The sequence below is a fragment of the Anopheles cruzii genome, chromosome 3 (assembly GCF_943734635.1).
Source record: "Anopheles cruzii chromosome 3, idAnoCruzAS_RS32_06, whole genome shotgun sequence".
NCBI classification, from domain to species: domain Eukaryota; kingdom Metazoa; phylum Arthropoda; class Insecta; order Diptera; family Culicidae; genus Anopheles; species Anopheles cruzii.
The window spans coordinates 72,096,388-72,110,143 of NC_069145.1; the positions used below are offsets into that span (position 1 = coordinate 72,096,388).

The 13,756-nt window shown below is 53.1% G+C and overlaps 2 protein-coding genes across 5 annotated transcripts in view; both read right to left on the reverse strand.

Annotated features, from left to right (window-relative positions):
- Positions 1-1,692: 1,692 nt before the first annotated feature.
- On the reverse strand, positions 1,693-4,535 carry LOC128270919 (protein argonaute-3). The gene is made up of 3 exons (XM_053008344.1): positions 3,459-4,535; positions 2,086-3,387; positions 1,693-2,000 (listed from the first exon to the last, which is right to left on the reverse strand). Exons 1-3 carry the CDS (start codon positions 4,533-4,535, stop codon positions 1,914-1,916), a joined length of 2,466 nt encoding a protein of 821 aa, XP_052864304.1. The 3' UTR covers positions 1,693-1,913.
- A 964-nt stretch (positions 4,536-5,499) lies between these two features.
- The window catches only part of LOC128272980 (cGMP-dependent protein kinase, isozyme 2 forms cD4/T1/T3A/T3B), a 100,131-nt gene continuing 91,874 nt past the window's right edge, over positions 5,500-13,756 (reverse strand). For all 4 annotated transcript variants that reach the window (XM_053010878.1, XM_053010879.1, XM_053010881.1 and 1 more), the window contains 7 exons: positions 12,560-12,779; positions 7,508-7,744; positions 7,289-7,438; positions 6,718-7,211; positions 6,524-6,649; positions 6,267-6,456; positions 5,500-6,170 (listed from right to left, as the gene is read on the reverse strand). In XM_053010878.1, coding sequence (XP_052866838.1) covers positions 6,005-6,170; positions 6,267-6,456; positions 6,524-6,649; positions 6,718-7,211; positions 7,289-7,438; positions 7,508-7,744; positions 12,560-12,779 — 1,583 coding nt within the window. In that variant the 3' untranslated portion in view covers positions 5,500-6,004. The remainder of the gene's footprint in view (positions 6,171-6,266; positions 6,457-6,523; positions 6,650-6,717; positions 7,212-7,288; positions 7,439-7,507; positions 7,745-12,559; positions 12,780-13,756) is intronic.

The window sequence follows — 13,756 nt, forward strand, 5'->3', positions numbered from 1 at the left end:
CGGCGATTACGGAAGCCACTTGACAGCAAATCAATGCCCCTGCGATAGTGGGGCTACCCCAAGTGGGCCAAGTTGAGGCACCGAGCGAACTAACGAGTGCAATGTCAATGGCAGGGACAAATTAAAATTTCGAAACAGAAACATTACAAACGCTACTCCCATCGACGAGTGGCGGATTTATTTTCCCGACGCAGAACGGTGTTTGCACCACAATTTGCAGCCTCTTGGGTGTTGGCGGGAAAGCGCATCTCCACGAGGCCACTCGTGCCGTCGTATCGATTTTTTGGTGCCGCGCGCGCCTCCGTTCCGGATGCGCAAAAAGTGAGATACACCGGAAACCGCAGTGCCACCAGCCCCCGCATCCTAGTGTCGCAAATTGCGCTTCACTTTTCGTTGGCGTCCTTTCGCCGTGCGTGCTCCGGAGCTAACGGAAAATGGGGCCACACCGCTCGGGAATGGTCGGTCGGTCGGTAGTCGTTTTCTTTTCGCTGCCGCTGAGGTCACCGGAAATTGTGCCACCATTTTTTTTGTGGTTGTAAATTTTGTGTTTCGCCGCTGCCGTTGCCATTTCTGGAATACGTTTTAAATATTAATCAACGCGGCCACGAGACGAAGAATGGAGGGAGTGTTTGCTTCCGGTGCGAGTACCGGGAAGGTGGCCCCAACTTCCAAGAATCCTGGAAACGCCAACCGCCGGTCAATTACGACACACACACGCACGTGTGCTGGTGTTTGTAGTGTGGTGGTCTATTTATAAACAAAACGTCCTAGATATGGCGTGGCGTGAAGCAACGTGGATGATGGCTCCGAAATTAAGGCGTAGTACCTCGAAAGACGCGGCCACAAACACACACTCACACTCGCAAGGAAATGACGCACAGGCGCACTCGGAAGGGCTGGCGCCCGCAACCCGCGGGAAACCACCCTTGGGATGAGATCGGAAGCGAGACCCCCTTTTGGTGGAGCGAAACGTTTTAGACGTATTAAAAGCGTTCGATTGTGACGCTTCCAGATGCATTTACGCTTTGGCGGGTAAGGGCCAGTCGGGGGTACCGGGATCCTGGGAAAAAGGGGGCCGAAAGAGGCACCCCGTTCACGGTTCCTACGGGCGAACGCGTTCGTAGTTCGGGTAGGTTATGGAACTGACGTCGGGACTGACCGTCACCTCCCCTGTCTTTCTGCCTACCTTGGCACCATTTCAACCGCTTCAGTTCTAGCAATTGCCGGGAAGAAGGCCACCCTCGTGCGTAGTATACGGCTTCATACCGGTTGCGGCCGGACAATGGTGCCGTAATCCAGCAAATTCCGATTCCAGTGAACTGTAAGCAGACGGAATTCTAGGGGTTCTAGGGAATTAATGTCGTTTTATTTACACTCTTACGAGCGAACCGTTCGTATTCACAAACCAACAGCGATCTTGCTGATCATAGCCGAAAAGGGTCAGACCTCGGTAGCCTAAACTTATTAATTCGACCGCAGATTGAAGAGCTCTTAGCACATGAAGAAAACGTGTCACAGAGAAACCGTTATTTAAACGTTGAGCCTAGAAGCTCGGTTAAGGAAGACGAGATACCTTTCAACAACGCAATGTAATAATAATTCAAACACAACATTTAAAAAAAAACACTCAAACTGGCCAATCTGCCACGTGGGAGATTGGTGAGATTTTTATTATATCTATATAATACGGAAGATCGTTGGAGCTCCGGTCTCAAGGAACGACCTCGAGCGGGCTTAATCGAATGGGAAAGATACGATTGTTTTGATCAAACCGTGCAGATGAGAACAGCCGTCGCTGGTGTATCGTCTTCGAAACGTATCCCGTAATGCTGTCGACCGGCTGGTTATACTGTAAGAAGGCACATAAAGCTTCGGCTCGAATCGTCCATCAGCCTTCCGCACGATTACTGAAATTAAAGGTAGAAAAGTTTGTCGCAAAGCGACTCATCGACCGTACGTTTAACCGACTGGCCGACAAGGTACGCCAGTTTGTGCGCGTACTAGAGTGAGAGAAGCGCAGGAATGAAACAATTGGTTAGAAATATACCACAGAGAAGCGGGAAACCGTCCGACCGATCCGCTTACCTGACAGCAAGCTGGAACTCGCACGCTTCCGGGCCAATTGTAGTACAGGAAGCACAGCTTGTAGCTCAACCGCTGCAGAATATCGGGCCTAAAGTCGCATTCGTCGCGCACGACAACAAAGTGTGTCGGCGTAACCGTGCCCTGGCGGACGGTCTGCGAGACGAGGAAGTAATCGTACAGGTAGCGCCGGGTCACGGTGTGGTCGAGCACGGTTCCCGGTGGCGGGTTGCTGACTGTGTTATCCGCCTGGTTCAGTGCGAAGAACCGCGTCAGGATGCGTTTCTGCATGATGATGTACGTGAGCTTCGGCCGGTAGTCCGGGTTGACCATGGCGAACGCTCCTTGCATCTGCATGATCTCGTACTGTTCGCAGACGGTCATAAAATTGTCACTGACCCCGTCCCGGAAGATTATGATACGCCCGGGCAGCTCAGCGTTGCGGGCTTCGTACGCGCGCAGCGCCATGAACAGCGAGGCACACAGCCCGTTGGACATCTCCTCCTTGGTGCGCTGCTTCGTGGCCCGCGAGTACCACCGGGTGAAGGTGGAATCGAGCGACGCCACGAGGGCGGCCACGGAGTCGTTGCCCTTCTTCGTCTCGTGGTACGTGTCGATGCCGCAGACCATGGTGCCCTGCAGGGGAATCTTTACGCCCCACAGCGATCCGCCAATCTTGCAGTTCATCTGCAGGATGATCTTGTGGATGATGGCGCGGTTGCGCGCCTCGTTCGACAGGGTACGCGTGACAACGACCTGCGTCGGAACCGGAATCTCCGAGCAGGCGACGCGCTTGATCGCGGAGTACCGGTCCTCACGCACGCTCGGGACAATGAAGACCACAATCTGTGTTTGCGAGGTAATTTGCGTTCTCAGTACGTGCGCGTAGGCGGCAGCTCTATCCTCCGGCAGGACGACGATCTGCGGCATGCTGATCGCTATACCGGTCGGGCGGCAGAAGCGCTGGACGTTGTCGAGAAACATTTTGCCGTAGCGGGTATCCCGCTGCGTGTAAACGAGTACCCAGTGAACAATGTCCACCGTGTCCAGCATCCGCCTCTCCATAGCACTGCGGTTAAAGTCGGCCTGCGGCCCAGCGCTCACGGTTCCGTCGGCGAACCGGATCTGCTCGTGGTCCAGCGTTCGACCGACCAGCTTCGTCGATTCATCCACCAGCTCTAGGCCCCAGTTGGAGAGCAGCTTCCGGGCGTCCTCGTTTGCGTTGATGTTCGCGCAGAACCGACGCATCGCGTCGAGCCGCTGGTGCGGCTGAACGCGCGTATACGTCGCGATCTCACGCATCACCTACGCGGGCGTAACAAACAGGACAAACTCGATAAAAGAAACACTTCGGTTACGGGGCCCGGGCACCTTACCTTAAAGTCGCTGCGCATTTCGTCAGTCAGCCCGGTCATGAAGCATATTTCCGGCACCAGGCAGATGATCATCTCCTTCCGTTTGCGCGTGCCGGACTCGTTCCGCTCCTGGCGGTGTAGAAGAAGCGGCTGCCGGTGATCCTGTATCTCGATACCGTACTGCTGGCGATAGTACTCGACGTACGTCATGTCCCTGCCCTGGCACGCGAACTGTGATGAGGGACTTTCGTCGAAAAGAATCTCGTCGATGCGGTAGGTTTTGTGATTGTAGCGCGTCAGCACCACCGACCCAAGCAGGGCCTTTCGGGCATTGTCCTGAAAATTGCCCCTGTCCGCGTTGGCCAGCAGCTTCAGCTGATCGTACACGGTCGTTTGCATGAGCACACGGTGCGAAACGTCAAGGTTGAGCATCAGACCGCCCTCGACCTCGCTCACGGCTGTCACGAAACCGGGCCACACCTCGAGCCGCTGGTGCGGGATGATGCGGGACAGCGACGGATCGAAGTTCCCGCGAGCGATCGTCGTGAGCTGCAGGATGTGCATCAGGCGCTTGAACAGGTTGTTGTAGAACCATGTACTTTCGCTCAAACGCTTCTCCCCCCGAAAAGTGACCTCCAGCCGGACCTCGGTACCTTCGTGCGGATGGCGAGCCGTGTACGTTGTCACGGGAGCTTTCAGCTGTCTCGACAGCATCATCATGTTGCCGGAGTAGGTGTGCGACCCGCCAAAGTTTTTGGCGTTCTGCTCGATACAGTTGTGGCGTGCCGCCCTCGAGTCCACCATGGGCTCAAAGTCCACCGTGTACAGGAACACTCCGCAACCCTCCCTACGCTTGAGTTTCATGAAGTTGGTTGCCAGCATGACCGGGGTGCCGCTTTCTCCGGTTCGAATGACCGGTTCGGTCGGCACAGTCGCTTCCGGGGGTTGCTGGGCGGTTGCTTCTATCGATGCCGCTTTCGACGTAGATGCCGCGACTTCGGCGGACGGTTTCGGTAGCTCGCTCGGGGTCAGCGACTTTTTCATGGACATCATATGCTGGACGAAGCGCCCCCGGCTACCGATGCTTAGATTACTCATCGTATCCTCCAGCGAGCTGTCTCCAGCCGGAGGTTGAGTTGGCGATGACTTCATCAACTGTGAGATAAGTTTTGCGCGGCCACGCGCGGCCACCAGCTGGGAGGGAAACCCTTGGTTGCTAGACCCACTTTTGGACGCCGTCCCATACCCATCGTCTGAAGCGGGCGGTGGGTCGCACGACTTTTCGATTAGCGACTTGAGCTGATCTTGGCGAGAACTCATTTTTAATAATTTAACACTCTCGAACGCGTCCACTGAAGCGTTCCACTGAAAATGCGTTGTTTGCTGAGACAAACTTCGAGCTGACAGTTTGGTCATTGGGGGTTTGCCGTGGCAGCGAGGGTTTAGCACGGAAGCCTCTGTCAATCGCGTGGATGACAAACTGAATCTCGAAGAAACGAACCCCAACGTAACGCAACTGAAACTGGTGTGTTGTGGATGGTGGAAGCATCTTCAACATAAAAAAAACCCAAATTGGGTCGACGAAACTAACATTTCATGTAATTAGCTGTTAGAGTATCGGCACCATAAACACCATGCAAAATTTCAGCGGCCTAACTTGAATTTTCGCCTTTTTCAAAGAAAAACTATAAAATGTACCGAATTTTGTCTATGGTGACTTCCATTGTTAACACCCTGTAACTCACAAACGAATGGAACAAACAATAAACAGTGAAAGCAGTTTTTAAGTGCAAAGTATTAGCTTTGACACGAGCCTAAACTTGAAACTGTACGATCAATACTTCACGAGCTATCGATTACTAAAGTTATCTACCGAGAAAATAATGGATTTCTTTTTCGCCAACTTAATATTTTAACGAATAAAGCAGCCCCATTGCTATACATGTGTGTTGTGAAATTATTATTCAAAGCCAGATTTGGGGGGCCATTTATGGCGGGTTCTTTTTCGGATACAGTGGCTCGCTAGTTTTGTTATCGAGAACATGTTTAAAATTTGCTGTTTTTTAACCGTTTATTTGCTGCGACACTACTTTCGCTTCTTGTCCTTAAAATTGTTCGACGTTACGAAGCAAAAACATGTCGATCGAGTTGCTGAAGGCGAAGATAACGGCAATCGTACGCGCCAGAACCAGGACCAAACTATTGCCCCAACCGCCGTTGGCACCGCGAGGGCCTTTCTTTCCGTCAAATTCACGTACACAGACTCCCCGTACTTGTGTTACGAATAAAATAAATGATAAAATTTGTAAAACATAAAAAAGAAACTACAACAATTGCGGTTCTGAAAAGCGGAGGGTATTAAAAACGCCCACCCCGCAACACGCACGCACGCACGCACCCTAATTTCGCACGCCATTCAAAAATTCACATTCGGCTACGGCGGGGCAACCACCACACAACACACAGTCACGCCTTTGTCTCACACACTCCAGAGCACGCAAACGATCAAACGGAAGCGCGCGTTCTCGGGGGCCGGAAGCGGGATGGATCGCTGCGGAACGCGTACTCTAGAAATCATCGTCCCAGCCGGACAGATCGTCCGGCGGTGGGCCATCCGGATCGGCCGGGTAGTCGTCAAAGTTGGCCGTATCGACGACGCTCTGTACCTTCGGCATGATCGGCGGCGGAAGTGACCGATTTCGCAGACCTTCCCAGTAGAACCCATCGAACCACCTGCGAAATGGGGAGGGAAAAACGGAAACCCATCCCAACCCAGTGGTTAGTCCGGAATCGATCGATCTTGGTGCCGCCTGGTGCGGTTGTGCTTACTTGTGCTTTTGAATTTCACTGATACCGCCACGCTGATAACCGAGACGTTCGGTCGGATTGTCACGGCACAGTTTCTTGATCAGCGCACTGGCGTTGCGCGTGATGTTGCGCGGGAACTCGATCGCATCGATGCCCTTCAGGATGATGTTGTACGTTCGCATTGGATCGGCTCCGGTGAACGGTGGGGTACCTGTGCAACCGAAAACCGGATCATCAGTGTGGACACGCGGATTCAAGCGACTTCCGCCACCTCCTACCTGTCAGCAGCTCGAACATTAGCACCCCAAGCGACCAGTAGTCGGCACTTATGTCATGGCCTCGATTAAGAATAACTTCCGGCGCCACGTACTCCGGTGTACCACAGAACGTCCAGGTTTTGCGTCCTACGATCGACCGAGAGGGAAACCCGTTAGCGTGTGTGTGCGTTGCTTCGGCGCCCGCTTCGACTTACCGGACTGCAGCTTCTTGGCGAACCCGAAGTCAACCAGCTTGACGTAGCCGGACACGTCGAGCAGCAGGTTCTCGGGCTTCAGGTCGCGGTAGATGATGTTGCGTGAGTGCAGATAGTCGAACGCTTCGACCACGCAGGCCGTGTAGAAGCGCGTGGTACCGTCGTCAAAGTGTCCGCGGTCGCGCAGAATCGTCCACAGTTCGCCCCCGAGGCAGCTCTCCATCAGCATGTACAGGTACTTGCGATCCTTGAAGGTTTTGTACAGCTTCACGATGAAGTCACTGTTCGCCTCGCTCATGATTTCCTTCTCCGACATGATGTGCTGCTGCTGGCGGGTCTCGACGATCTGTGCCTTCTTCATTTGCTTCAGCGCAAACGATCGAGCCTTGTCCTGGGCCAGCTGCACCAGCTCCACCCGGCCGAACCCACCGACACCGAGCGTCGAGATGACACGCAGGTCCGAGAGCTTCACCTCTCGGAACTCCTCGTAGATCCTACGGGAGAGGAGCGGACACGCGCGTTACGATCGCAATCGTAATCTTTCCTGCGGCCTGCGGCCACCACCACTTACTTCTTTCGCTGACTGACACTCTCGTCGTTGTAGCGGTTCCGGATCTCGTCCAGGTTCGAGATCAGCTGATTGAACGTGTCCCGATCGATCACCAGGCAGGTGACGCCTTCCGGTGAATCGCAAATGATGTTCGCCGTGCGCAGGTCATCGCTAAAACGGGCAGAGGGTCGGTGACGGGTCAGAGCACTGGGACACAGTGAGAGAGCGGACCACACTTACCCTTGCAGAGCCTTTTCGCCGAAGAAGTCGCCTTTGCCGAGCGTGCGAATGAACTTTTCCTCCTGCGTCGCGTCCTGGCGTATCGTGACGCGCACCTGGCCCTTGGAGATGATGAAGAACGTGTCCCCGCGGGCCCCCTGGCGTATGATGTAGTCACCTTTCTGGTAGTAACACTCCTCCAGCACGTCCGATATCTTGCACAGCGTGTCCTCCGGGAGATTTTTGAAGATCGGCACACTGCGGAAATGAAAGGTTGGTATTAGAAAAGGCAAACAAAAGCCTGTGATCGGTCCGTGGTAAAATCAATTTCAACCCCCGACGTTACGTCAAGGCCATCCCCGGCCCAGGGTATTGTACTTTAGATAGGGTTTAACGTTCGAACCGCGATCACGCTCCACTCACGCGGGGCCTCGTAACGCTGTGACTTACTGGTGGGCCGCCGAAAATCGAATGGGGTACGTTGATGATGGAGCAAAAACCGCGAAACAACAATCGCCGGATGCGAGCCGGTTCGCGTGAGGGTCGCTGGGCGGTTCATCCGCCCGCCCGTCCGCCCGCCAAGGGCAATGTCCTAAACCACATGCGGCTCAGCATGCAGCAAGGTTAAGTGGCGTACGATTTTTGGCGTTTGTCTCCGTCGCGGCTGTTTGTTGAGGGACGCCCGAGCCGATCAGTATGCACCTCTCGTCTTGCTGGCCGCGAGCAGAAAGGGCCGCCAGGCAGTGGGCATGCACTTGAATTATGCCATGCACGGCCACCAGCCGTTTGTGGTAAATAATTTATAGGTCAGGGTGTCGCACACTGGCTGACGCGCTTCGTGTCTCGAGACAGGAACATACCACCGGCTTCAAAAGTACCGTATTAGGGGCATCTAGGGTAAGCCCAGTCCTTAGAATGGGCCATTAAAATGTCTCAACCATCTTTCGAGCGGCCCGCGGTGCGGTGAATCACACACTTCGGAAGCATAAAATTTATGCTTGACATGCAAAACGGCACACACCCACCGGAGTCACGTGTTCCGATTGCATTACGCAAAGTGACGCACCGCATTTACATAGCAAATTAAACCATAAACGATGATGCAACCACATACACCCCAGCACCGAAAGGCACGAAAATTATGTGAACGCGTGAACCGTTCATCACACGAAACGGTTGCGGGTTGCATCAAACGGAACCCTCCCCCCGGGGCCGTTTTGATGTAGAGCCGGTGCACCACCGATCATCGGTGCATCATCCGTGGCGCATTCGTTGCATCACGCAGCTCTGCAGTGCTCGGGAGATGCATTCGCAAACAAAACCAACCTCGGATCATAAACCATGTTGAGTGATGCGCCCTCTCGCCCTCGGTATCGGGGAACTGTGGTCTGCAGCAGTTCCGTCAGAAAGCGCCTACCTTAAGACAGTTCTCCAAGACACGAACCCAACGAAAGGGACCCGCTAGCTACCGTGACCCGGGTGGCGACAAAAAAGATTAAATAAAATCGTGCGTTAATTGGAAAAGATCAGCGGCGGCGGCGGCGTCGGTGCCACTGAATGGAGCTGAGAGTTTTCCCACCCTGCAAACTGGCCCCGCGGTCTTGTGTAAATAGATTTTTCTTCTTACGCCCGACCGCGCGAGACTTCCGTTGCAAAACCGGGCGCCGGCAAAAAAACAAAGAACGAACGAATTAAACGCGAGAATTAGCGAACTCGCGGAGCCGTGGGGGAGCGGTCTGGAAGATGATGATGATTCGCATCTTCGCGGACGCGAATGGGAGCGTAACAGACCGGGGCAGGAGCCCTAAGGAAATGTAGCAAAGCAGTAATAAAATTGAAGCAAAATTAACGCAGCACATAATGGAGCCATCATGACGTGCTGATGTCCGCCGCCGCCCGGGAACACATTTTCCGGGGGTTCAAAGCGCAACGAATGGCCGCGGTGCCGGGCGGGGTCTAGCGTTCTCGTTCCCTCGGGACGGACTCCGTGGGAAACCCGTGGGTCTAACGGACACGGAACGGAGTGGTCAGTTCGCCACGGTAGCCCCGACCGGTGCCGATAGCCAATTCCATCTCATGGCGGACAAACTCAACTATGCCGCTGATGACTTCGCTGATGGCGGCGAATGAAAAAGGGAAAACGGTCAACCGATCAACCGCCGCCAGGCTCGCGCGGGTCCTGGCCGATGGCGTAATAGGTGCGAGCTGCGCATACAAAACCGCAAAAACAAATCGAGTGAAACTGGCCGCCGCCGGGCCAGCAGCCGGGCTGTCGAAAAAATGTAAATCCATCATCGAAATGGGGCCTTGCTGTCGCGTGTCGACCGGGCCCACGTGAAAACAACTTTCTCCCAAACACGAAAATGGAGCAAATCGCGGGCGTCCCTCGGGGTGTCCCCACCGCTGTGGCCGTTGCCACATTATGTCAGGGACTGGTTTTGCGTTCCGTTTTCGGCAGGGACTTTGATGGGGTGTCCTGTTGCGCCTACTCTCACGGTCGCGCATGCGTAATAAAGCTGGTCTCGAAATGGTCGATACCACAATTAACCCTGCATAATGGGTGCACTTTGTCGTTTCCCAACGCGGCTCCGTAAATTCGGCTCCGGAACGGCCTTTGTGCCGTGCTGAAGGGGATACGGGATTGTCGAGGTGAACAACAACACAACACTAATTGCCCACTTCTGGTGCCGAAAAGAAAGGGCAAGAAAATGAACTAATTCGCTGCATCCTTTCACCGATCGATCATGATGATGATGATCACACGCTGGAGCTGTCGATTACTACGTTTACGCAATGCAGCCCACAGGCGCCACATTGAGGAAGGTCCACGGCGTGAAAGAATGGACCTTTTTGGACACACCACAACACAGCTGGGCATGGCTTCACGCTTTAGGTATTTCCATCATCAATGCGATGCTTTGATAGTGTTCCAAGGAAAACAAATATTGAAAGTGTCTTTTCGTAGGTAGAGTGGCCTAGAATCTATAAACGAGGGCAATCTGCGAAGAACATCCACAACTAACCGGCAGGAAAAGGGGATCCCTGATGGGGTCCAAGATATACGAGGGGCGTTCAAAAAGTAATGATAATTTTGCATTTACTCGGGCTACATAAGTCCGATTTTCGATTTTTTTGTGGCGATAAGTTACTACACATATCAGTGATTTATGGTGAACATTTCGGCCATTTTGAGTAATCGGTCAATTTTTGACAGCTGTTTAGCTTGGACAAGATTTGACTCATCTTCGATGCCGTCTTTATCGCCTAAATCGTATCGTGGCCTCGTCCTTTCATGCCTCCTTTTGGTTTCCGGAACATGAAAAATCACCAGAGGCCAATCGAAATCGAAAATCGGACTTATGTAGCCCGAGTAAATGCAAAATTATCATTACTTTTTGAACGCCCCTCGTAGATTGTGGTCCACCTAGTGTTTGGATTCCGAAGATTTCCCATCGACGGTTACGGCGCCTCCTTCTTCATTTTCGAAGAAAAATGGGCCAATGATGATTCCGGCAGACTAAACAGTTACTCGCTGGGAGTGCATTGGCTTCTCTTGCACGACTCTAAATGTCAAAGAATTTCCCAAATATTTACAATTTTCAGAATGAAGTTTGACGTTTTAAAAGTCAAGTAATCGATAGTTTAAAACGCTTGATGGATCACCCTCTATTACCCTCATGCACGGAGATTATTTAATCGGCAGCCAAACCGCCAGACCCAAACCAGTTGACCGCTGGAGCCTGCACAATCGCTGGAGTCGATCGTGTTGATTAGCTGCCGATTACTAGTTGACACCTCCTCGCCCGTATCGAAACTAGTTCCATCCCACCGAAAATACGGCGGGCGTTTTGCAGGTTAGATCACGAACGTGTTTCGAACAGGAGGTTGTCCCCACGACACCCCACCCCGTTCTGCTCTGCGGGCACTAGAGCGGGTGTCAGCGGGCTTCGAGCCAGCAACAGGAACGGGTATCGCGAAACTGCTACCAGCAAAATCAGCGCCATTTGGGGAGGGAAGGTCCACAAAGTACGCGCGGTTGACTTGCTCATACGAGCAAATACGATGTAGGAAACACAAAAGACCCCACAGCAAAAGCGCGACCCTCTGGTCTGATTATGACCGCGTCTTGGGCCGGTGTGTGTATTTGAAAGAGTGAATGAATTGAACACGGGCCACCAAAGTGAACGTAGATCGGGTTGGTTCGCGCTTGAGCCGCCCAGGTCTAACCGGGTGGTCCCCTCCCCATCGGCTGAGAGAGGTTTCTTATGGCTACCGGTTTGATTGCTCCATTCCGGTGGTGCCTACACACGCTCCCGAACCCGAACGTAACCTTCAAACTGGCGCCCATTTTTAGCATTCGCTTGGCAGAGTTTCTTCGTACTACATTCTAAATTGGAAAAGTTGGAAGGCACTGGCGCTAAACTCTATTAAAAGGTCAGAAGCAAGGCCCCGTTCAAATAAGCCATTACGATCAACGGGTCATAATGTTTTCCGAGTGTTTCCAAAGTTTCATGTAAGTATCCTTTTTAGAACACTCACAAACCGCCGATCGCTTGTAGTGTAACGAAAGTGTCGAAAGAGTACTTCGTACGCGAACCTATTTTCCCAAGCCAACCTGGGCCAGTCTCGGCCTCCAGTAGGGGCCTACGCGCCAAGTGTGACACAACCCGCAGCAAGATCTATGTTTCGTGGAAATGTATGTAATTTTCTCGCCCAAAATTACCGGGTCTAGTACCCCCGTGGTCTGTGGTAGGGCCGCACTTGGGGGGCACCGTTTAAACGAAACGATCGTCGTTAGTTGGGCCGGTCAAACGGCGTTCCCACGTCATAAAATCTTGAGCGGCACCCTAGACGCCGCCATCGAATGAACGGGATCCGCGAGCCCCGAGAGCGTGACAAATTGATCACTAACTTCCGCAGCACTCGAGGAGAACCTGTGGCCTGTGAAACATCATACACCCAGGCCTCCAACGCCAACCGTCAATTTGTCTCCTAAACGGAGGACCATAATCCGAGTGGCCGCGCGGTAGCTGAAACTGAAACCCGCCACTCAACTGCCGCCCGGGCACGTACCTTTTGAGGAAATCGGAGTACTCGGCCTGACGGATCAGCCCGGTGCGCATCATGATCGTCTGGAAACATTGCCGCTCGATGGCCCACAGCTTGCAGTCGGTCGCGGCCGTGATGGTGGCGGTCCGCTGGCAGTGGTAGAGGATGGCCAGCTCGCCCAGGACCTTGGCACCGGACAGGGTCGAGAGGTATTTGCCTTCGCGCGATACCTCCACGCGGCCCTCTGTGAAGGAAAGAGAGAAAAAAATTTATTAGAGACGTCAGATAAAGGGGATTTGTTGCTGAAAAATTCTTAAACACTTCCAATTAATTAAATTCTTTTCACAAATGTTTAATATGTTTAAACACCGCAACCCATTTTGGATGCCTTTTACTGAATTTTCTTGGTCCGTAAATCCCAGCATAAAATCTCTTAACCGATTGCCGGACACTTTAATGACAAGATAAGTCTAACGGCTCGATAAAACACCCGGAAGGATGTTTCTCGCGCCAGAAGGAAACTCGTTGGCAGCGACAATACCTAAAACCCGTTCCCCAACCGGGCGGGCGGGACATAAAAAGGAGGTTTCCGGGACAAGAGCCACCACCGCCAACGGACGGAACGACGGCACGACGAGACAAACGAGTTTTCCTTTCGATTTTCCTTCCCATTGCGGTGAGGCACCACGCGGGAGGTTTTGAGGCCACTTTTCCACCGTCCACGGCATATTCACTATGCATCGGGGCGCGTGTGGAGACGACGGCGACGACAGGCCAGGAAATGAGTCCGCGACGCGTCAGTCCGGAATCCGGATGATCGGACCGGCCGACCGGAAGGAATGTGATCTGACATCGGGTCGCCTTACCTTCTGAGAGGTGGCCAGTTTCCCGACGATTCAAATTGGCTTGACTGACAATTTTACACACTGCTCGGGGCCCCTTTTTGCGATGGCAGCCGGAAGAGCGGCAATAAAATAATGATAATAACTATTACGTAGATGGCCTGACATCGCTTCACTGTTTTTTTACGATTTAAACCCGTTTGAACACGAAATTCATCACAAAATCATAAATTATGTTTTCACCAAACACCGCTCGGCACCGAGTGATGCAACGGTGTACACCGACGTGTTAAAGCATTAGTAGGTAATGGGCCGATCGTTTACAGCCTGGCCGGCCAACGGCCAGCAATCCACCCTGGAATCGGAGTTGGGCGATGGC

Coding starts and splice junctions, on each gene's coding strand:
- LOC128270919 (XM_053008344.1), bottom strand. CDS start 4,535: ATGAGTAATCTAAGCATCGGTAGCCGGGGGCGCTTCGTCCAGCATATG. Junction 3,388..3,458: donor AAATGCGCAGCGACTTTAAG/GTAAGGTGCCCG, acceptor ACGCCCGCGTAG/GTGATGCGTGAGATCGCGAC. Junction 2,001..2,085: donor GAGTTCCAGCTTGCTGTCAG/GTAAGCGGATCG, acceptor CTCTCACTCTAG/TACGCGCACAAACTGGCGTA.